The sequence below is a fragment of the Scylla paramamosain genome, chromosome 7 (assembly GCF_035594125.1).
Source record: "Scylla paramamosain isolate STU-SP2022 chromosome 7, ASM3559412v1, whole genome shotgun sequence".
Lineage (NCBI taxonomy): Eukaryota > Metazoa > Arthropoda > Malacostraca > Decapoda > Portunidae > Scylla > Scylla paramamosain.
In genome coordinates, this window is record NC_087157.1 from 23,258,792 (window position 1) to 23,280,733 (window position 21,942).

Consider the following 21,942-nt stretch of genomic DNA (forward strand, 5'->3'; position numbering starts at 1 on the left):
GTTTATTAAGTGGTACTTCTCCAATTACAGTGTCTTCCTCTTTTATACATGGTCTATTTAAATGAATTCATTTCATTCTGAGGTCTGCATAACCTGAACACCATAAAAGCGTGGTTTAGGCAGTCACCACTATACTTTTTCTCCCTCCACGCTACATTCAGATCGAATGAACGACTGGCAGCCTCAAAAGCAAGCCATGACGAAGAGAATAAACATGAAGGTATACACGTGCAGCCCGGGTAATAATTAAGAGGTGCACACTCATCCACTATCCTCACTTGGTTAATTCATACAAATACGCTCCCACGTCAAAGGTGTTATTCATGCAAAGGTCGTATTGCTTAAGAGTGTTTATTTGAGGTTGTGTCCTGTGTAAGATGCGGTCAGTTGATTTGTTTGGTAGCGAGGGAACAAAATGAAGGGGTGTGATCAATGAAAACCACAAAAATAGATTTGAACAGTTTACTTTATTTAAGGGAATTTCATATGATTTAATGAAGGTTTTTGTCCGAGTCTCAAATTGACAGTTCTTCAATACTCAGGATTCCCGTGTTCCTTCACAATGTTAATCTGAACTTTCTATTTTAATTTTAATTTTGGATATAGTTTTAAATGAATTTGGGCCCATTGAGATTTATTGATAAAGCAGACAAGACTTAATTCTCTCACAAGAAAAAAAGTAAAAGTGAAGAAGCAAGAGTGGAAGTGAGTGGGTGAATGACCTCAGTAGAGAGTCATCAGTAATGAAAGCAGCACTAATAATTAACATAAATATATTTGCTTTGACATCATTGCTTATTTTCCTAAGGAGGGATCCCCTGGCCGTGCTCTAAATGTGTACCTACAGAATTCAACCTTGCATGACGTTCCTGGCAACGGCAGTGGTGAGGGTGTCAGGAACACAAGCTTTCACCACCTCGCCGTCGTAGCAGGGGTTGACGGTGGGACAGGTGACGCTGCCGGTGTCCGCCTCGCAGCTTATGGTGGCGGGATTGAACACCTGGCCCTCGCCGCAGCAGATCTTCTCCCCCACAGTGGCGCTGTTGCTGCACACGTAGAACGCGTTGCACTCCACGGTGTCCGCCGTGACAATGTCAGTGGCGCCACAGGTTGGTGTTGCAGGACCGGTGATGCTAGCCACGCAGGACGAGGTGTCGGGATTGAAAACCGGTGTAGGGTCGCTGCAGGACACGACGCCAGTAGATATCACCGAGCCCCCGACAGTGTAGCAGGCGTAGTAGCCGGAGCAGCTGGGCAGCAGAGGGAAGAGGCCGTCCTGGGGACACAGGGAGGCGCCTTTACCAACAAAACATTGTTCTGGGATCAGAGTTCACGCCGCCATTAAGTGTCGGGGCACTCATGATCTGAAGGAAGACTCACCTCTGTGCACGTGACGGTGGGTTGGGTGGTGGTGGTCACTTCGGTGGTGGTGACAGTGGAGGTGGTGGGAACAGCCTTACATGCGTTGGTGGCCGTGTCAAACTCTTCGCCTGAGGGGCAGCTGAGAGGGATTTGCAGTGTGGAAGAGAAGCACAGCAGGTAATTCTGTGAGTCATAGGAGTCCACCACGTAGGAGGGGAAGGAGCCGCACTTACATTTGGTCCTCGAAGAGTCGCTGGTGAGAGCACAGGTGGCCGGGCCGGACGCGCCTTCCTCACACATCTGCAACAGTCTCACGTTAGCGCCGGGCTTGTGGAACAAGCCTTGACGTGTCTGGGCCGAGGCGCGTGTGCTGACAAGCCGCTCACCTGGTCACTCTGGCATGGGAAGGTGCTGGCCACACTTCCTCCCGAACACAGGGCGAGGGTGGAGCAACTCTCGCACTTGAAGCCATCACCGCCCGAACAGTCAACTGCCGCCTGCGTCAGGCTCACTGTCGCCAGAGCGCCCTGTGAAGCGCCACAACAGCTGGTGTTAATGTGAAGCGCCACAAAAGCTGGTGTTAAGTGACAGTCATTAATGAGTTGTGCATCTTATGGGAATGGCGGGGATGGTCTTGAGATGTGAAGGCGGGACGAGGGAGGGCAAGGAGGCGCCGCCGACGCTGGCGAGGGACAGCAGGTCTGATGATGACATGATGATTATGCTGGTGATGATGATGATGATGGTTAGAATGGTGATGATGATGGTGATGGTGATAAAGGCACTCACCACCAACACGGACAGGAGGTGCAAGCGTCGCCGCATGTCTGAACTGCGTCTGGTGGAGCACGTCGGCACGCGAGTCTTCCTCTGTCAGTGAGGGTTGTTGTAGTAATGTGTTCACGGGAGGAATAATCAGACACGAGAATTATTTCACAGTGAATTAATGTTATGTTCTTGAGTCTGTTGTAAGAAAAAAAAATATATGTGATTTTTTAAGAATGTTATTTTTCACAAGAATGTCATGAGTTTATGGAACGCTGATGACCTGAAAGATCCTCAACTCAGCTCGTGAGTCGTTGTGTCCCTTGAGTGTTTGGCCACAGCCTGGTGTGGGTGTTGCTGTGCGCCTAATTTTGTGTTTCGGTGCCGAGTAAGAACAAGCGGGTCACAAAAGAGGCAATCAGCGGGGTGAGGGTTAGGTTCATCACTCATTGGGCTATAGCAGCAAAAAACTTTTGGTGTGTATCCTCATCCTTCTTACTAACCAATTAAAGAGGCGATGCTTTCTTGTTCCTAATTACTAAGCCTCTACAACAGGTGCTAGACATACGGATGGACCTGCCTTGTATCCTGTCCGTCATGTCCTGCTTACTTGTTACTTACCTGCTGGGGTTGGACACACATGTGAGGCGCTGCTGCCTCCACCTTCTCTTATACATCCACACCAGGCGCCGCAAAGTAGTCAGCAGCTGGTCTTGTATTGACTGACCGTCACTGCTATGTATAAAACATGGAAGGATGTGGGAAACATATGGAATTTGTTTATCTGTATCTATTTGACTCCTTTTTTGTATTCCTTGGAGTTTCGTCAGTGAAATCTAATCTGCACATCGTGGTTTTTCCTCTGAATTATTTGTTATGTTTTAGTTTTGGCGTGTTTTCTTATCTATTTTACAAATCTTTACTTCTCACTTGCCGTTTCATCACTAACTGTGCGTAACTTTTTTACTCTTATTTTCCAGTGATCTGCGTTTCTATAAAGAGATACTCTTGTTCAGTGTTACCCAGCCAGGTATCTACGTATAATACTTGGCGCGTTTCATATCCATCGGCCAGACCTGAACCACTCCCAGCACCACGGAACACCAGCGAAGTAAAATACATGAGGTAAAACAATTGCCCCTGACAAACACATTTTTCTCACTGGTAGAAACAAGAACACTCAGGTTTGGTGTCTTTTAGTAAATTAGAATATGATTAGGCTTATTTTGCAAGCAAAAAACAATGGTCAAGAAGGTAATGTAGTAAGTAATACACTATGTGTAATTTTAGAAGGAGAAATTATTAATTTCTGAGTTGTGTGGTAATGAGACCATCGTATTCTCTGTATGTCACGTTCTTCTAAGCCTGTGAAATGGCGGAGTGTCAATTAATTAAGGCCTTATACTCGCCTGTATGGTTCAGAGACAGTGGGGGAGGTTTACCTGCCAGTCACTCGCTCTAAGGCCAGGTTTACACTACTCCGTTTTTATGGATTCCGTTTCCGTACACCGTCCAACAATGACGTCACCACCGTTTCTGCTCGAGCGACTGTAGTGGGAACCGGGCTCCGTTTCTGCCTCCGCTTGAACGGACGCAGTCGAGCTGAAGAGATGAACCGAGTTTAACTTTGTACCGAGAGACGGGCACAGTGTTGCACGTACTGATATTTTGAATGTTCTAGTTATGATACTCAAGTACGTGAGAGAGCGTTATTGAATTACAGCTTTGTAATGTAATAATGCTATATTGTAAATTAAACATTTTTACACTTCGTGGAAAGAGAGGAGTGACTGGGGTCCCAGCGTGAGGTGCGGCAACTCCGCAAAGGTATGTAAACACAAGCACATGGATGGACTGGACAGGTTTCAGCCCAACAAATTGCAGAAACGCAACAAGCCTCACTCAGCAGCTATGGTAATGACAGTGTATTAATAATTGACAACCAGACAACCGGAAAATACTAGTATAGACTCCCTCTCCACCACAGCGTGCATTGATACAGTAGACATTGATAAACCCCCATCGTGCCTCATAGGATTTACTAGTGTGTAGTTACTTATATTTCCTTACTGTGCAATAAATGACACTCTTTTCCACCTCACTGGCCTCTCCTCGTCAGCTGCGAGCAGCAAGGTGGCAAGAAGTATACAAATTCCTTGTCGAGGAGGTCTCCTCCGCGCGGCCATATAGATAAACATGGATACGGAGACGGCGGCCAACTCCTCCGTTCAGTACGGATTCCATTTTTGTGATGTCATTATTGGACAATGAACGGAGACGGAGTCCGTAAAGACGGACTAGTGTGAACAGGGCTTAAGGCCGAAGACGCGCTATTTATAGGCATCGCGGGGCAGAGCTGCCTGGCTGCGATTCTACCCACTGAGCCATTCTCCAGCTAGCCAAAAACTCCTTCATTAATAGAAAGTGTAAAATTATTTCAAGATCTAAATCCCCTCGTGACTTCTAGCATCTAGCCAAAAAACATCTCCAATAACTTTGCTTCTTCATCTTTCCCTCCTTTATTTCAACCAGATAGCACCACTTCCATCTCATTTATCTCTAAAACTGAACTCTTCGCTCAAACCTTTGCTAAAAAACTCTACCTTGGATGATTCAGGGCTTGTTCCTCCCTCTCCTCCACCCTCTGACTACTTCATGCTACCTATTAAAATTCTTCGCAATGATGTTTTCCATGCCTTCGCTGGCCTAAACCCTCGGAAGGCTTATGGACCAGATGGGATCCCTCCCATTGTTCTCCGAAACTGCACCTCCGTGCTTGCACCTTGCCTAGTCAAACTCATTCAACTCTGTCTGTCAACATCTACCTTTCCTTCTTGCTGGAAGTTTGTCTACATTCAGCCTGTTCCTAAAAAGGGTGACCGTTCTAATCCCTCAAACTACCGTCCTATTGCTTTAACTTCTTGCCTATCTAAGGTTTTGAATCTATCCTCAACAGGAAGATTCTTAAACATCTATCACTTCACAACCTTCTATCTGATCACCAGTATGGGTTCCGTCAAGGCCGCTCTACTGGTGATCTTTCTGGCTTTCCTTACTGAGTCTTGGCCATCCTCTTTTAGAGATTTTGGTGAAACTTTCGCTGTTACCTTAGACATATAAAAAAAACTTTTGATAGAGTCAGGCACAAAGTTTTGATTTTCAAACTACCCTCCTATGGTTTCTATTCTTCTCTCTGTAACCATCTCAAGTTTCTTTTCTGACCGTTCTATTGCTACTGTGGTATACGGTCACTGTTCTCCTAAATCTATTAACAGTGGTATTCCTCAGGGTTCTGTTCTGTTACCCACTCTCTTCCTATTATTCATTAATGATCTTCTAAACCAAACTTTTTGTCCCATCCACTCCTACGCTGATGATACCACCAACGTCTTTTCATAGACGTCCAACCCTTCAGGAAGTAAACAATTTACCCAGGGAAGCCACAGAACGCCTGAGTTCTGATCTCTAAAATTTCTGATTGGGGGCAGAGCAAACTTGGTATTGTTCAACGCCTCAAAAACTCAATTCCTCCATCTATCGACATGACACAATCTTCCAGACAACTATCCCCTCATCTTCAATAACATTCAACTGGCCCCCACTTCTACAGTGAACATCCTCAGTCTGTCCTTTTCTTATAATCTAAACTGGAAACTTCACATCTCCTTTCTAGCTAAAACAGCTTCTATGAAGTTAAGTGTTCTGAGACGTCTCCGTCAGTTTTTCTCACCCCCCCCCCCAGCTGGTAACTCTGTGGAATGGCCTTATCCGTCTATGTATGGAGTATGCTTCACATGTTCACATGTCACATGTTCCACTCATACCGCTCTTCTAGACAGGGTGGAATCAAAAGCTTTTCTTCTTATCAACTCCTCTCCTTTAACTGACTGTCTTCAGCCTCTTTCTCATCGTCGCAATGTTGCATATGTAGCTGTCTTCTGCCGCTGTTTTCATGCTAACTGCTCTTCTGATCTTGCTTCGCTGCACAAGACTTTCTTCTTTTTCTCACTCCTATTCTGTCCACCTCTCTAATGCATGAGATAACCAGTATTTTCAATCATTCATCCCTTTCTCTGGTAAACTCTGGAATTCCCTGCTTGCTTCTGCATTTGCACCTTGCTATGACTTGAACTCCTTCAAGAGGGAGGTTTCAAGACCCTTATCCTTCAATTTTTGACTGTCACTTTGGAACCTATTCGGGGACCGGCATCTCGATGTTTTTTTTTTTTTTTTTTTTGGCTGGTGTCCCTCCTACATAAAAAAAAAAAAAAAAAAAAAAGCCATTTGGGGTGGTAGTGTCTTGCCCCGGGTTGCATTCTTCTGAGTACATCAGAGAGCGAGGAAGACTGGAAGACTGTACTTGAAATATTTAGAAGTGCATCAGTTTGACAAATTAATTCCTCAAACAAGTGCAGATACCCATATGCATAAAAAAAAAAAAAAGTTCAGATATGAGAGCGTTTCTGCAAATGGAAAGGTTGATGATAAAATTTTAATTCTTCGCCTGTTTCTTTTTTTTTTTTTTTCTTCTTCGTCTCTCGACTGAATTTTTAACAATTTACGTAGGAGAGGTTCTGGTTAAGGACTACAAACACATAAAACACGCACGCACGCACGCACGCACACACACACACACACACACACACACACACACACACACACACACACACACACACACACACACACACACACACACACACACACACACACACACACACACACACAATTAGGTGCTAGTCCCTAAAGAATAGAGCCAAAAGGGATTATCTAAAATTGGAGAAGTGTCTTGAGATCTCCTTCCTGAAAGAGTTCAAGTCATAGGTAAAGAGAAATACGGAGGCAGGCAGGAATTTTCAGAGTTTACTGGACTTGCTTCATGAGAGGAATTTCAAGACCTCCATAATTAAATCTGTTTATTTGGAATCCTCCTTCTATTATATCCTTTTATTATATTAAATCAAATTAATTAATTAGTTAATTAATTAATTAATTTATTTATTTTTGTATGTGCGTATTTATTTATTATATGTATATTTATTTGTATGTATGTGTATTTATTTATTTATTTTTGTATGTGTGTATTTATTTATTATATGTATATTTATTTGTATGTATGTGTATTTATTTATTTATTTTGTATGTGCGACGGTTGAGCGGGGAAAAAAGAGGTACTCTGACCTAATATTATCCAGTCACACTATCATTCTGCTGTGATCCCAATTCGCAGAGGCATCCAGCTGCAGCGTGTGTGTTTCTTTTAGCGTGTCAAGGAGTCTGGCCAAAAAAAAAAAAAAAGTAAATAAATTAATAAAGATAAATGAATAGATAAAATAAATAAATAAATAAATAAATAAATAAATAAATAAATAAATAAGCAAATAAGTAAATAAACATACAAATAAAATAAACAAATATAAAACAAATAAATAAATAAGGCAAGATGAATTAAGATAAATTTAATAGAAAAATGTAATTTCAATTTACCACTCCCATAAAAAAATAATAGTAGAAACTTGCAAAAAAAGTTTAACTGAGTTCCACTGCTGTCTTCTATGTGTGAGTCTTCCGTCAAAAAACATACGTATATAGATTTCAATGATGTTTTAGGGAAATGTGAGTCTCAGACCAATTAGGAATTACATATATTTTAAGGCAAATCCGGACTTTTATTCTAATGCAATAACTTCCAAGTTTTAACAGGCGCTCGCAGCGATAGAAGTTTGCAATAAATACTTCCCACATTTCATTAATTCTATCTACATACTTGTTTACCACATTTGGTTAAGTCTGCAGACATTGGCACATTTCATTACTCTACTTACACTGCAATATTTCATTATGTCTACGGAGGATGTTTACCACACCACAACACTGATCAATAGTTATATGACTCTATGGACCATATCCTGAAAGACTTATGCGCCTCTCCTTCACTAATTTCAAAAGGGTTTAATTGAAGTGATTTTGCGGGTCTAGTTACAGGTCAAAAAGATTTCTACATTACTAACCAATGAAACATGCTTGAGAACCCGGCTAATCATCTCTGTGACCTTTGAAATCAATCGTGGAGAGAGAGAGAGCTGAGCGTTTCTGAATACGGGCCCTTAGTACCAAGAACGTTGAGTCACTGGTCTGCCGTTGACAAGTATGCGATGCTTTGTCCACTCCAACACCCGACCATCTGTCCTTTCCCGTAAATCTTGCCACGTCTTCCTTTTTCCGACGGCTACTGCTTCTTCCTTTCCCACGTGGTGGTTGACAGAGCATTCGTGTCATTTAGTAGAATGTATGTGGCAATTGGGAGTCAGAAAGCGTACATGGCTGTAAATTATACGTGAGAAAGAGTGTACGTGTTTGTGGTACTTAGAGGAATGTACGTGGCAACCAGAAAAATGTATGAAACAGTTAAGAAAAAGAGCATGGCAGTAAGGGAAGTGTACGTGGAAGTTGGGAGAGAGTACGTGGCAGTGAGTGTATGAGGTACTTAGAAGAATGCTCATGGCAGTTAGAAAAACGTACGTAGCAGTGAAGAGAGAGAGTGACAGCCAGGAAGATGTACATACGTGGCAGTTGGGAGAATGTACGTGAGGTGTAGTGAGGTTCGTGCACAAAGCCTACCTGCCATCCCAATACCAGCGAGTGAGTTATTTACATCCATGCTTTCATCCTCTCGACTCTCGTGAAACTCTCAAAAGCCTGCTCGTCAGATTATCATTTTTCACCATCGTCATCGTGTCCTTGTTGTTGCTGTTGTTGTTGTTGTTGTTGTTGATGATTGTTATTATTATTTTGTTGTTTTTGTTTATTATTATTATTATTATTATTATTATTATTATTATTATTATTATTATTATTATTATTATTATTATTATTATTATTATTATTATTGTTATTATCATGATTATAATTATCATCATCATTACCATCATTATCGCTACTGCAACTACTACTACTACTACTACTACTACTACTACTACTACTACTGATAATAATGATAATGATAATAATAATAATAATAATAATAATAATAATAATAATAATAATAATAATAATAATAACAATAATAATAATAGTATAATAATAATAATAATAATAATAATAATAATAATAATAATAATAATAATAATAATAATATTAATAATAGTAATAATAATAATAATGATAATAATGCAACAAATGAACAATAATCCAGGTGTCAGCAGGTAAGAAATCAAATTACAAAGCAAGTGCAGCACATTTTATTCAAACACATGTAATGATTCTATTCCAAAAGTATAAACCGTAATAAAAAAATACCTTTAATCAAAACAGCTATATGGTTTCTCGTCGTCTCGCTGTGTGTGTGTGTGTGTGTGTGTGTGTGTGTATGTGTGTGTGTGTGTGTGTGATAGAGAGAGAGAGAGAGAGAGAGAGAGAGAGAGAGAGAGAGAGAGAGAGAGAGAGAGAGAGAGAGAGAGAGAGAGTGTGTGTGTGTGTGGGTGTGTGTGTGTACCCACTCTCCTGAGGGATCACGTGCTAGACTCGTCACCACCAACTATTATAATCTTATAACTTGTAATGCAGCCGCTCTCTTCGGAATCACGTGCGCGTGCGTATGTGCGCGTATGTATACGTATATGTGTCTGTCTGTATGTATGTATCTCCGTTCGCCATATCAAAAAGTCTAAACATTATGAGGTAGAGGCGGTAAGCTTACACCAACACACACTCAAGGAGGTCACGGTCACGGGGAGGGAGGTCGAGGTCGGGTGGTCTAGTAGGGACAGTCATAGTTAGAAGTGGTGGTACAGCCAACCCCCGGACTGAAGATGAGACTCCCGGCGCAGGTTTGTTCCGCCAGCTGGCCCTCGTAGCAGAAGTAATACCTGCGGATGGAGGAAAGAGATGGTAAGGTAAGCAAAGTATTCATTCAAGAGTTAGGAGCGTGTGTAGGTAGTGTTTGTGTCTGGTAGTAGGTGAGCAATGGATGATAAGTTATGTGATGTATTTCTTAGGTGTAGTGTGAATGCTGAAACAAGAAGTCATTGATTAAGGAGAAAGAACTACTACTACTACTACTACTACTACTACTACTACTACTACTACTTGTCACGCCGTAAAGAAAAACTAAACACCCTAACCAGCTAACTCCAGTGCTATCCAGCCACTACCAGATACACACACACACACACACACACACACACACACACACACACACATATTCTCTCCCTCTCTCTCTCTCTCTCTCTCTCTCTCTCTCTCTCTCTCTCTCTCTCTCTCTCTCTCTCTCTCTCTCTCTCTCTCTCTCTGAATCCCACCCAAAGAAGATCGTGTCTATTCACCAACTCAGACTGAATGGAGGGAGTGTGGCTGCGTGGAGGGCGGGAATGAAGAGGGGACACATCCTTCTATACATCTGATCCCTGACTCGCATTAACCCTTTAACTACTAATAACACACTTTTGACTTCATTTAGGTAACCTTAGACCGCCTACAAAGCCAAAATACAACACCGAACACCGGAAGATTTGAACTCCATTATTCGCTCCCTCTTCTGTCAAATATGATGACTCTCGAAGTGATAGTCTAAACATGCAACACAACATTTTCATTCATTCATAGCAGTCATAGCGTGAAGAGAAAACAAGGATGGGCCCGACCCGCCAAGAGTAACAGAGGGAACTAGAAACGACACAAGAGAGAGGGAAGGGAAATTAAATGGCTATGAAGTGAATATGGTTTGTGGGGGCTGTTTCATCGACTTGCTTTACGACTGTTTTCTTTCGTAGGGACTGGCGCCTTCAGTGGATCTTTTTCTTTTCAGATGGCCAGAATTCTTCCTGCATAAAAAAAAAAAAAATTATGTGTCTTTTGTGATACCTACCTACCTACGTGAGTGGGTGTGTGTGGGTGTGTGTGTGTGTGTCAGTGTGATCTTCCTTACGCTGACACTCCACTCATGTGTTTCCTTCTCCTGACACTCGGTGGCAAGGTTCTGGAGAAGCGACTTGAGGCGGAGTGCCTGTGTTCGTGTACTGATGTGATCGCGCTCCTGGACAACAGCTCTGCTTGGTACCAGACGGTGATGAAATGAAATTATTGAAAATTCTTCCATGGAGCATCAACAACTACGGCCATATGGCGCCGGATTATAGAAATAATAGTAGTGCTAAAATCAAACATAAGAATAACAAAAATGAGGTATAGTTCAAATTTAAAAGAATAAAATGGGTAAAAACTAGAAACTATAAATTAAGTGGCATGGGATTTGAATGTGTTCAGTGAGCAAAGAGAGATCTTTATAACCCTAGACTTTTTTTTGTACCATCTTCGTGATCGAGAGAGTAACTCGGGTTTGTGGGAGGGCAAAGACCAAGGTAGACTCTGAGACCAGGAGGGAAAGGCAAGATCAGGAGTTTACACGAAATGCACACAATGCATTTGATGGAGACCCATATTTCACTGTGTAATATTTGTAATCGCTGCCGCTGATGATTATTATAATAATAATGATGATGGCGGTGGTGGTTGTGATGGTGGTAGTAATGGTGGTGGTGAAAACTAAGACACCTACTTCGTACAGTCGCCGGGATATGGAAAGGTTCCTGAGTTCACCGTGCAGTCAGGAGCCCCTGCCGTGGGGGTGGACGAGGTGGTGCTGGTGCTGGTGCTGGAGGTGTCGTCTGTTTCAGAAGTACTGACAGTGCTGGTGCTGCTGTCTGTTTCAGAAGTACTGACAGTGCTGGTGCTACTGTCTGTTTCAGAAGTACTGACAGTGCTGGTGCTACTGTCTGTTTCAGAAGTACTGACAGTGCTGGTGCTGCTGTCTGTTTCAGAAGTACTGACAGTGCTGGTGCTGCTGTCTGTTTCAGAAGTACTGACAGTGCTGGTGCTGCTGTCTGTTTCAGAAGTACTGACAGTGCTGGTGCTGCTGTCTGTTTCAGAAGTACTGACAGTGCTGGTGCTGCTGTCTGTTTCAGAAGTACTGACAGTGCTGGTGCTACTGTCAGTCTCGGAAGTACTGACAGTGCTAGTGCTGCTCTCAGTCTCGGAAGTACTGATGGTTCTAGTGCTGCTGTCTGTTTCAGAAGTATTAATGGTTGTGGAAGTACTACTGGCAGAAGATGTGGAAGAGCTACTGGAAGAGATGGAGGAGGAGGTAGGCGAGGCAGAGGTACTGGTGGATGTCTCACAAGCTTTCACCACCTCGCCGTCGTAGCAGGGATTGACGGTGGGACAGGTGACGCTGCCGGTGTCCGTCTCGCAGCTTATGGTGACGGGATTGAACACCTGGCCCTCGCCGCAGCAGATCTTCTCCCCCACAGTGGCGCTGTTGCTGCACACGTAGAACGCGTTGCACTCCACGGTGTCCGCCGTGACAATGTCAGTGGCGCCACAGGTTGGTGTTGCAGGACCGGTGATGCTAGCCACGCAGGACGAGGTGTCGGGATTGAAAACTGGTGTAGGGTCGCTGCAGGACACGACGCCAGTAGATATCACCGAGCCCCCGACAGTGTAGCAGGCGTAGTAGCCGGAGCAGCTGGGCAGCAGAGGGAAGAGGCCGTCCTGGGGACACAGGGAGGCGCCTTTACCAACAAAACATTGCTCTGGGATCAGAGTTCACGCCGCCATTAAGTCTCGGGGCACTCATGATCTGAAGGAAGACTCACCTCTGTGCACGTGACGGTGGGTTGGGTGGTGGTGGTCACTTCGGTGGTGGTGACAGTGGAGGTGGTGGGAACAGCCTTACATGGGTTGGTGGCCGTGTCAAACTCTTCGCCTGAGGGGCAGCTGAGAGGGATTTGCAGTGTGGAGGAGAAGCACAGCAGGTAATTCTGTGAGTCATAGGAGTCCACCACGTAGGAAGGGAAGGAGCCGCACTTACATTTGGTCCTCGAAGAGTCGCTGGTGAGAGCACAGGTGGCCGGGCCGGACGCGCCTTCCTCACACATCTGCAACAGTCTCACGTTAGCGCCGGGCTTGTGGAACAAGCCTTGACGTGTCTGGGCCGAGGCGCGTGTGCTGACAAGCCGCTCACCTGGTCACTCTGGCATGGGAAGGTGCTGGCCACACTTCCTCCCGAACACAGGGCGAGGGTGGAGCAACTCTCGCACTTGAAGCCATCACCGCCCGAACAGTCAACTGCCGCCTGCGTCAGGCTCACTGTCGCCAGAGCGCCCTGTGAGGCGCCACAACAGCTGGTGTTAATGTGAAGCGCCACAAAAGCTGGTGTTAAGTGACAGTCATTAATGAGTTGTGCATCTTATGGGAATGGCGGGGATGGTCTTGAGATGTGAAGGCGGGACGAGGGAGGGCAAGGAGGCGCCGCCGACGCTGGCGAGGGACAGCAGGTCTGATGATGACATGATGATTATGCTGGTGATGATGATGATGATGGTTAGAATGGTGATGGTGATAAAGGCACTCACCACCAACACGGACAGGAGGTGCAAGTGTCGCCGCATGTCTGAACTGCGTCTGGTGGAGCACGTCGGCACGCGAGTCTTCCTCTGTCAGTGAGGGTTGTTGTAGTAATGTGTTCACGGGAGGAATAATCAGACACCAGAATTATTTCACAGTGAATTAATGTTATGTTCTTGAGTCTGTTGTAAGAAAAAAATATGTTTTTTTTTAAGAATGTTATTTTTCACAGGAATGTCATGAGTTTATGGAACGCTGATGACCTGAAAGATCCTCAACTCAGCTCGTGAGTCGTTGTGTCCCTTGAGTGTTTGGCCACAGCCTGGTGTGGGTGTTGAGAGTTACATCATATTGATAATGATTAATGTTTTGGTTTCCAATATTTGACAACTATGTGCAGCTTTCTAATATAAATATCCTCAGTACAGTGGAGTGGCCCCTGTGGTGCCTTACTGCCAACTGCACCCCGGCACGTCGCTACTCACCTGCTGGGTACGGAGGAGCATGTGAAGGACACACTAGCGCCGCGCTTCTTTATGTACCCTCGCCAGGTCTCATCAAGCGGCCCACAGCTGGTCATTTGTTTGCTAACCATCACTACCAGAGAGAGAGAGAGAGAGAGAGAGAGAGAGAGAGATGGAAGAAACGTAAGCAAGGTATAATGCGTTAGATAACTATATTTCACAGATTATTTCCTGGTAATCTTTTATTTATTTACTTATTTATTTATTTATTTATTTTATTTTATTATTATCATTATTTTTCATGTAGGAGAGGCACCGGCTAAGGACAACAAAATTATAGTAAAAAAAAAAAAAAGGCCCACTGAGGTGCCGGTTCCCGAACAGAGTCAAAAGCGGTTGTCAAAAATTAAATGATGAGTGCCTTGAAAATATGATCTACGTTTTTGTGTGTGTTTTATTCTGTAATTTATTCTATTGTGCATTAGTGGTAACGTGTTCTCTTATCTATCGTTCTGACCTCTTTTTCTTCGCAGGGCATTTCAACACCGACGCACCGTGACTTTCTAAATGAACATATGTCATCTGCTAGCCTGTTTCGTTGTTGCATTTTGTTGTTATATTTCAGATCCATCGGTCAGGATTGAAGTACTCCTATGTGCTGTTCACTTTGTACTTGAAGTCTGTTAGCTTTGTGTAATAAATATAGAAAACAAAACTATTCCATATTAATCAGCCTATCTAGAAATCAAGTATAGAAGTGCTTTGGTGAGTGACCGCACAGAACATACCCATTAAGAAAGCAGCTCAATGCCTCTCTTCTCATTTATCTATTTATTTTCCATTATGACTATATGAAGTGAAGTGATTAATATGTTCTTTCATGGCGCCGCAACAACTACGGTCATGTGGCGCCGGATTATAAAATGCATAGAAATATTAGTAGTGTTAAAATCAAACATAAAAATAACAAAAATGAGGTACAGTTCAAATTTAAAGGAATAAAGAAGATTAAAAAAAAAAAAAAAGCTTTAAAATAAGTGGGCTGGGATTTAAATGTACTGACCCAGAGCAATACATCAGGCGTTGTTCGTTTCGTACCCAAGGCTTTGATCCCACTGACTCAGTGTTGTTCGTTATGTGTCTTCCTCACTTGCCTTCAGGTTGGCCTGTCATTGACAGAGCAAATGCCATGTGGCGTTGGCTACATGTCTCGTCGACATGTCCGACCCTGTCCCTCCCGGATTCCCCCAGCTCAGGGTTGAAGTTCTCCATTATGCTACATATGTTGATAAAGTAATTTGAAATTTGAAATATAATGATAATAAAATCATTTAAAACTTTAGATATTTAAAAAGAAGTCTATAATTTATTATGAAAAGCAGCTCTCTCTACTAATTTGAGGGCCACATGTCCAGGGGAGGAGCCTTCTGACCAAGTATCAGTGAGATGAGGAAAGCTCCACCTTCCCCACGACAATGGAAGAAGAGATCACATATTGCTCTATCTATCTGAAAATCAAATTCTAACAGGGCATGTGTCCCATTCTGGTTATTGTTTTAGAACAGTCAGAATGGAGGTCATTAATTGTGACCTATTCATACAAGGTGACCAGGATGGCTTCCTGTGTCTACAAGGTAACCAGGATGGCTTCCTGTGTCTACAAGATAACCGTGATGGTTTCTTGCGTCTACAACGTGACTAGAGTGGTTCTATGTAGCTACAAAATGATCAGGGTGGCGCTTTGTCTTCAGGTTGATGGTTTGTCAAGTAGTCGTTGTTAACACTTACAATAAATTATGAGTACGTCCTTCATGTTAGTCTGACAATAATTTTTCCTTCAATAGAGCGAAGCATAATGATCTTGGATAAACCTTTTGAAAGTACTCTTTGGGGATTGACAGCTCTTTTTCTTATTTTACTGGACCTTTCTTTCCAGGCTTTTTCTTTGCCCTTTGCCAGAGGCCATTCCCAAAACAAAGAATAATTCGAAAGAATATCCCATCTTACAAAAAATATCATGAAACCTCCCTGTTGAAGGAGTTAAAGTCATAGGCAACTGGAAATACAGATGCATACTGAGAGTTCCAGAATTTACAAGTACGTATACAATAATTTCCTGACAAATCTTCCAGTAGATATATGATAACGATACGATTTCCTTTTTTATATTGTCTACGGTACTGCTTAAAATACTGAGGTTTGGAAAGGAAGGGATACAAATCTTAAATGACTGACGCAAGGGAAGGAAGGGACGCAATAAGGTAAGTGTCCAGAAGGAAGGAACTAATGAAGGAAAATGTCCTGATTTTATCCCTTTTATCTCTATGGTCGTCCTATTTTATTACTGAGAGCAGTGTTAAAAATATAAGATTTATTTTACTTTTTTGAAGCTATAGGACTATTTAGGAGAATGTAATTCAAAGCTAAATGATCAGAAATTTGTGGATGATTGTAGAAAAAAGATCCGGCTATGAAAACAAAAGGATAAAACAATGACGTATGGGAAGGGAGTAAGGGAAAACCTAGAGTAATGCCACGAAAATAAACATTAACGAGAGGATGAAAACATTGGCCACGTCATAGACTAGAAAATCTACGGTTGGTTCTAAAGACGATACAGGAGGAGGAGGAGGAGGAGGAGGAGGAGGAGGAGGAGGAGGAGGAGGAGGAAGAGAGGGCTGCTGCTGTCACTCAAAATCTCTCCACTCCTATTTCTCGTCTTCTCTTCTCCCTCTCCCCCTCCTCTCCCTCATCCCTCCCACTGACGCCTTCTCCTCCATACCTCTTCAGTCTGAATGTTGTCATTAGTACACACCACGCCTGCCACACCTGCCACGCCTCCTCCACCCTCAGTGCTAACACCCCCATAAACACCTCGCCTCGCCACGTCTTACCTGCAATCACTGACACCTTTCTCTTCTTCACACTCACCTTCTCTCTCTAATCCGGCACCTTATGACCTTGCTGATGCTGAGTGTTTAGTACATAATTTATTTTCTTGTTTATATACATGTGTGGCATTTTTATTTACTTGTCGTCGTTCAAAAAAATAAAAGATAACTAGTCGAGTTTGATGTTTCTAATATTGTAACATTTGAATGATATGCTGGCAACTGAAAAACTTTGGTTCTTACTGATAGAGACTTTAGTTTATGGTAATGTGTGTTTGTTTTGTATTGTTTACGCCTGTAAGAGAATATCCCTTGCGATTTTACTTTTTTTTTTCTTTATTTTCTAATTCAGTTAGTTAATTTAGTTATTCTTATATATTTGTATATTTATTTATTTGTTGTTAAGGAGAGTATAACAAACATCATTGCCTTTGTACCAGTGACCTCGTGTGAACTTTGGGAATGGTGCAGGGAAAAAAAAAGGAAGGGGAGTAGGAGGAGGATGATAATAACAATAATAATAACTATAACAATAGTAATAATAATAATAATAATAATAATAATAATAATAATAATAATAATAATAATAATAATAATAATAACAATAATAATAAATAACAATGATAACAACAACAACAACAACAACAACAACAACAACAACAACAACAACAACAACAACAACAACAACAACAACAATAATAATAATAATAATAATAAAAAGAAGAAGAAGAAGAAGAAGAAGAAGAAGAAGAAAAAAAAAAAAAGAAGAAAAAGAAAAAGAAGAAGAGAAAGAAGATTTGAGTACAAGAATATCAGCCATGATATGACCATGATTCCACCGAAGTAAAAAAAAAAAACAGATAAAAAAAAAAAAAACATTAGGAGGAAAAACTATTGTGCTTGACAAACACACTTGCTTTACTAATGAAACGCAAAAACACTCAGCTTTGTCATCTGTTTCACTTACTAAGATATACCGAATTTCATACTGCTATATAATCAGCTAATAAAAAATCTTCGTTCGAAAGGAATGTGGCAATTTATAATTTTACTAGAGTAATATCGTGTGGTAATCAGATCCCTTATAGAGTCACCGCGAATTAACGTTACGGAAGGCGATGAAATGACGGTGTATAATTTAATTAAGGCCTTGTACCTGCACGTGTGGCCGAGGCACAGCGAGGAGGTTACACAGGTGCGGGTGCCGTGTTCACCTGCCACTCACTCGCTCTCCCGAACAAACAGCGGGTGCCAGATTTCCGTGTGAGTGACATGTCTAATTGAGCGGCGTGCCACTCACCAGGAGGGTCTAATATGCGCCACACAACGCTATTCACTCATGTGCAAATTTGTACTCATCGCCAAGGACGACAAGAAGAGGCCTATATAACGATGGCCGGTGTGCGGTTGATCACTAGCAGGTAAGCGGTAAGGTAAACCTCGTCTACCTCCGGTCAGGTATACATTTACAGTTCACTTGTACAGTCACGGTAGAAAATAATCTCGTTCCTCTCGAGGTTTTACGAGTAGTAGGTTATTTCTCTCTTATAATTCATGTAGAGTTGATTTCTAGTGGTAATTCTAAAAATACACGTGTGGTACGAAAAGATAAAATTTCAGTCGAATTCGAAAGATTGCCATATTTTGGTTTCTAATGGCATGCCTCTGAGAGATTTATGATTACAAAGTTATTTCTCTTTTATAATTAATTTACAGTTGATTTCGAGTGATAATTCGGAAAAAAATAAATTCATATTCATGGTAAGATAAGAAACAGTTTCAGTCGGACTCCAAAGATTGCCATAGTCTAGTTCCTGAAGGAAAGTTAAAATAAGGAGCGATATTACTTCCTTTCGCGGCTGTACATGGCTACTGACCGATGTGTTTCCTTAATTATCAAAGCAATATTGGTAAAGTTAAAAGCTAGTCGATCTGTATAATATTTTTCATAACTTTAATGTGATTCAGATATGTTGGAAAAGTTATAAGTTTGTCGTATATCTTCAGAAATGTTGTAGTTCACGTTTGATTCATAAATATTTGGAAAAAAAAATAGAAGCAAGTCGTTCTCTGGCACATTTTCAGGCGCATCATTTTTTTTTTTTTCGGGCTTCAGAAATGTTGGAAAAAACTGAAAGCTAATTGTGTATTTTCATGAATGTTGTAGTTAATTTGGTTTCAGAAACACTGGAAATGATACAAACTAGTCGTTCTGTGGCATGTTTTCAGGAGCATCATAGTTTCTTTTCAGGTTTCAGAATTATTGAAAAATTGCTTTTAGATTCAGGATTTATAGAAAAGTATTCTACTGTAGTCTTGATAGGTTTAGGAATTGCTAGCGGTGGCTTAGTGGTCAGAGCTCTAACGTAGTGGTATTGGAGCCCTGAGTTTGAATCCTGCAGGAAACTTGCCAAAGAACATCCAAATGGCTCCTGTCAATCTTATCTTCGACGGTGCCTGCATAGGGAAGCTCTGGAGGGCGGTGCGAGCCTCTGCTTGTATGTCACTAAAAATCTGAGCATGGGCAACCACCAATATAAGAGATCAACCAACTGAGCTTCCACAAATATAAGAAAGAGGTCGACTAACTGAGCCTCCACGAATATAAGGAAGAGGTCGACCACTGAGCTTCTGCATATACAAGAGATCGACCAACTGATTCTCCACAAACATAAGAGGTCAACCATTTAAACCTTCAGACAGTTGCACCAGAATACCCTATCAGTGCTATAGGCCAAGAACATGATGAAAAAAAAAAAAAGACCTTGCTCTCAAGACAAGGCGAAGGTCAATTGTTAGTAACACAAGTGGTGGTGATCCTGACAACGACAGACGGTGGACCTGGCGACAAGCAGCCCATCAAGAGAGGTCGAGAGAGGTAACAGACAACGTAATCGAGGGCGAGCTGCGACCCAACTGACAGGAAGGCGGGGGATGTTACGTGCTCACGCGTGGTCGGGTTGAGATCTCGGAAACAATCTCGAAGCAGCCGCACAATGAACGAGGGAACAATTACACATTTAGAGGTACAAAATAGAAGAAAGTAACAAGGGTATTATTCTTTGGAATCCGAAAACAATCTCAAATCATAATGAACAAAGAAACGATAACACCTTTAGAATTACAGGATAGAAACTTTAGAAAGTAACAGGGGCATCATTCTTTGGATCTCGGAAACAATCTCGAATCATAATGAACAGGAAAACTGTAACATCTTTACAATTACAGAAAGGAACCATGAGGAAGTAAAATGGGTATTATTATCTGACCGGGAAATGGTGTTGTGGTTGGAACAAGTATATTTTGAAGAGACACATTATGAAGTATTTCGTGATGTGCCTGTTTGCTGGAGGCTTGTCATCTTTCCAGATCAGTGCAGCACCTGTGGATACTTGCCTTGCAGCGGCGCCGCCTCATCTAACCTCACAATGATGCTTAAGTTCCTCTTCTACTTCACGGTGAGTGGTCTTCCTAAACATACCAGGCAGCTTTCTCTCTAGCTACACTTCACACTTGAGCTCATCTTCAGGCAAAGGAACATGGAGAGGTTCTTTATAATAGCTTAGATATTACGAAGGAAAATAATCCATAACAAACAGGTTTTCATATTATCATTAACTTTATCTTCTATCCGTTGCAGGTGGCGTGTGGAGCAGTAAGCCTGACGGAGGCGGCAGTTGACTGTTCGGGCGGCGATGGCTTCAAGTGTGAGAGCTGCTCCACCCTGGCCCTGTGTTCCGGAGGCAGCGTGGCCAGCACCTTCTCGTGCCAGAGTGGCGAGGTGAGCGGCTTATTATATGTCAGGGCGGGTCTGAGCCAAGGGAACTAGACTGCCTAGTTTCCTTGGTCTGAGCTCATCGGTGAGGAGACTTCACACAGACAGCGGCATCAGACAGTGTTTGGTGTTGCAGCTGTGTGAGGAGGGCTCAGGTGGTACCGGCTCCTGCATGCTCGCCAGCGACACTTCGAGGACCAAATGCCAGTGCAGCTCCTTCCCCTCCTACGTGGTGGACTCCTATGACCCACAGAATTACCTGCTGTGCTTCTCCAACACACTGCAAATCCCTCTCAGCTGCGCGCCAGGCGAGGAATTTGACACGGCCACCAACGCATGTAAGGCTGTTCCCACCACCTCCACTGTCACCACCACCGAAGTGACCACCACCACCCAGCCCACCGTCACGTGCACAGAGGTGAGTCTTCCTTTAGAGGTGAGAGCGCCGCTAGTCTCACCTTCCCCATAGAACGCTCAGTTGTCGCCGTGCTGACACACACAGGCTGGCGGGACACTGGTCTGCTGGCATTACTTCGTGAGTGCCCCGACACTTAATGGCGGCGTGAACTCTGATCCCAGGGCAATGTTTTGTTGGTAAAGGCACCTCCCTGTGTCCCCAGGACGGCCTCTTCCCCCTGCTGCCCAGCTGCTCCGGCTACTACGCCTGCTACACTGTCGGGGGCTCGGTGATATCTACTGGCGTCGTGTCCTGCAGCGACCCTACACCAGTCTTCGATCCCGACACCTCGTCCTGCGTGGCTAGCATCACCGGTCCTGCAACACCAACCTGTGGCGCCACTGACATTGTCACGGCGGACACCGTGGAGTGCAACGCGTTCTACGTGTGCAGCAACAGCGCCACTGTGGGGGAGAAGATCTGCTGCGGCGAGGGCCAGGTGTTCAATCCCGTCACCATAAGCTGCGAGACGGACACCGGCAGCGTCACCTGTCCCACCGTCAATCCCTGCTACACTGGTGAGATCGAGAAGAAATGCCTTCCTCCCACTTGTTGAAGAGATTCATTATAATGCAGCAAGTTTATCTCCATCCCCAACAGTACCTCTCCAACACAAACCACGGTACGAAGACTCCAACTTGCTGTGTGCGTCTTGCAGCCAAATATCACCCATTGCTGATGTGTAGCGAATCCTGGAGTTGAATAAACGTACAACAGCAACTCGAACAAGTGTTCTTTTTCTATTTCCTTTCTCAGTGGCCGTCAAATACTGACATCCATTACTTTACACATGCACGATAAGAGAGTACATAAGATAGTTATCCAAAG

General features: G+C 43.0%; 3 protein-coding genes across 3 annotated transcripts; 1 reads left to right on the forward strand and 2 right to left on the reverse strand.

The window, feature by feature from the left end:
- Window positions 1–545: 545 nt before the first annotated feature.
- On the reverse strand, window positions 546–9,897 carry LOC135101784 (mucin-5AC-like). Its single transcript, XM_064006078.1, has 6 exons — window positions 9,824–9,897; window positions 2,749–2,862; window positions 2,411–2,492; window positions 1,749–1,889; window positions 1,381–1,662; window positions 546–1,276 (listed from the first exon to the last, which is right to left on the reverse strand). The coding sequence occupies exons 1-6, from the start codon at window positions 9,895–9,897 to the stop codon at window positions 851–853; spliced, it is 1,119 nt and encodes a 372-aa protein (XP_063862148.1). The 3' UTR covers window positions 546–850.
- A 2-nt stretch (window positions 9,898–9,899) lies between these two features.
- Window positions 9,900–13,693, reverse strand: LOC135101785 (uncharacterized protein DDB_G0271670-like). Its single transcript, XM_064006080.1, has 5 exons — window positions 13,145–13,693; window positions 12,777–13,058; window positions 11,681–12,672; window positions 11,051–11,171; window positions 9,900–9,992 (listed from the first exon to the last, which is right to left on the reverse strand). Exons 2-5 carry the CDS (start codon window positions 13,056–13,058, stop codon window positions 9,900–9,902), a joined length of 1,488 nt encoding a protein of 495 aa, XP_063862150.1. The 5' UTR covers window positions 13,145–13,693.
- Window positions 13,694–17,778: 4,085 nt separating this feature from the next.
- Window positions 17,779–21,881, forward strand: LOC135102240 (uncharacterized). The gene is made up of 4 exons (XM_064007117.1): window positions 17,779–20,340; window positions 20,523–20,663; window positions 20,794–21,075; window positions 21,278–21,881. Exons 1-4 carry the CDS (start codon window positions 20,158–20,160, stop codon window positions 21,668–21,670), a joined length of 999 nt encoding a protein of 332 aa, XP_063863187.1. The 5' UTR covers window positions 17,779–20,157; the 3' UTR covers window positions 21,671–21,881.
- Window positions 21,882–21,942: the final 61 nt, after the last annotated feature.

What these genes read in the sequence shown, in the direction of transcription:
- LOC135101784 (XM_064006078.1), bottom strand. Translation starts at nt 9,897, where the DNA reads ATGACTGTCCCTACTAGACCACCCGACCTCGACCTCCCTCCCCGTGAC. An exon ending in TCCCATGCCAGAGTGACCAG is followed by an intron (nt 1,663 to 1,748) that starts GTGAGCGGCTTG and finishes AGACTGTTGCAG; the next exon opens with ATGTGTGAGGAAGGCGCGTC. An exon ending in CCACCGTCACGTGCACAGAG is followed by an intron (nt 1,277 to 1,380) that starts GTGAGTCTTCCT and finishes CTGTGTCCCCAG; the next exon opens with GACGGCCTCTTCCCTCTGCT.
- LOC135101785 (XM_064006080.1), bottom strand. Translation starts at nt 13,058, where the DNA reads ATGTGTGAGGAAGGCGCGTCCGGCCCGGCCACCTGTGCTCTCACCAGC. An exon ending in CCACCGTCACGTGCACAGAG is followed by an intron (nt 12,673 to 12,776) that starts GTGAGTCTTCCT and finishes CTGTGTCCCCAG; the next exon opens with GACGGCCTCTTCCCTCTGCT. An exon ending in TATCCCGGCGACTGTACGAA is followed by an intron (nt 11,172 to 11,680) that starts GTAGGTGTCTTA and finishes GGTACCAAGCAG; the next exon opens with AGCTGTTGTCCAGGAGCGCG.
- LOC135102240 (XM_064007117.1), top strand. Translation starts at nt 20,158, where the DNA reads ATGGTGTTGTGGTTGGAACAAGTATATTTTGAAGAGACACATTATGAA. An exon ending in TCTCGTGCCAGAGTGGCGAG is followed by an intron (nt 20,664 to 20,793) that starts GTGAGCGGCTTA and finishes TTGGTGTTGCAG; the next exon opens with CTGTGTGAGGAGGGCTCAGG. An exon ending in CCACCGTCACGTGCACAGAG is followed by an intron (nt 21,076 to 21,277) that starts GTGAGTCTTCCT and finishes CTGTGTCCCCAG; the next exon opens with GACGGCCTCTTCCCCCTGCT.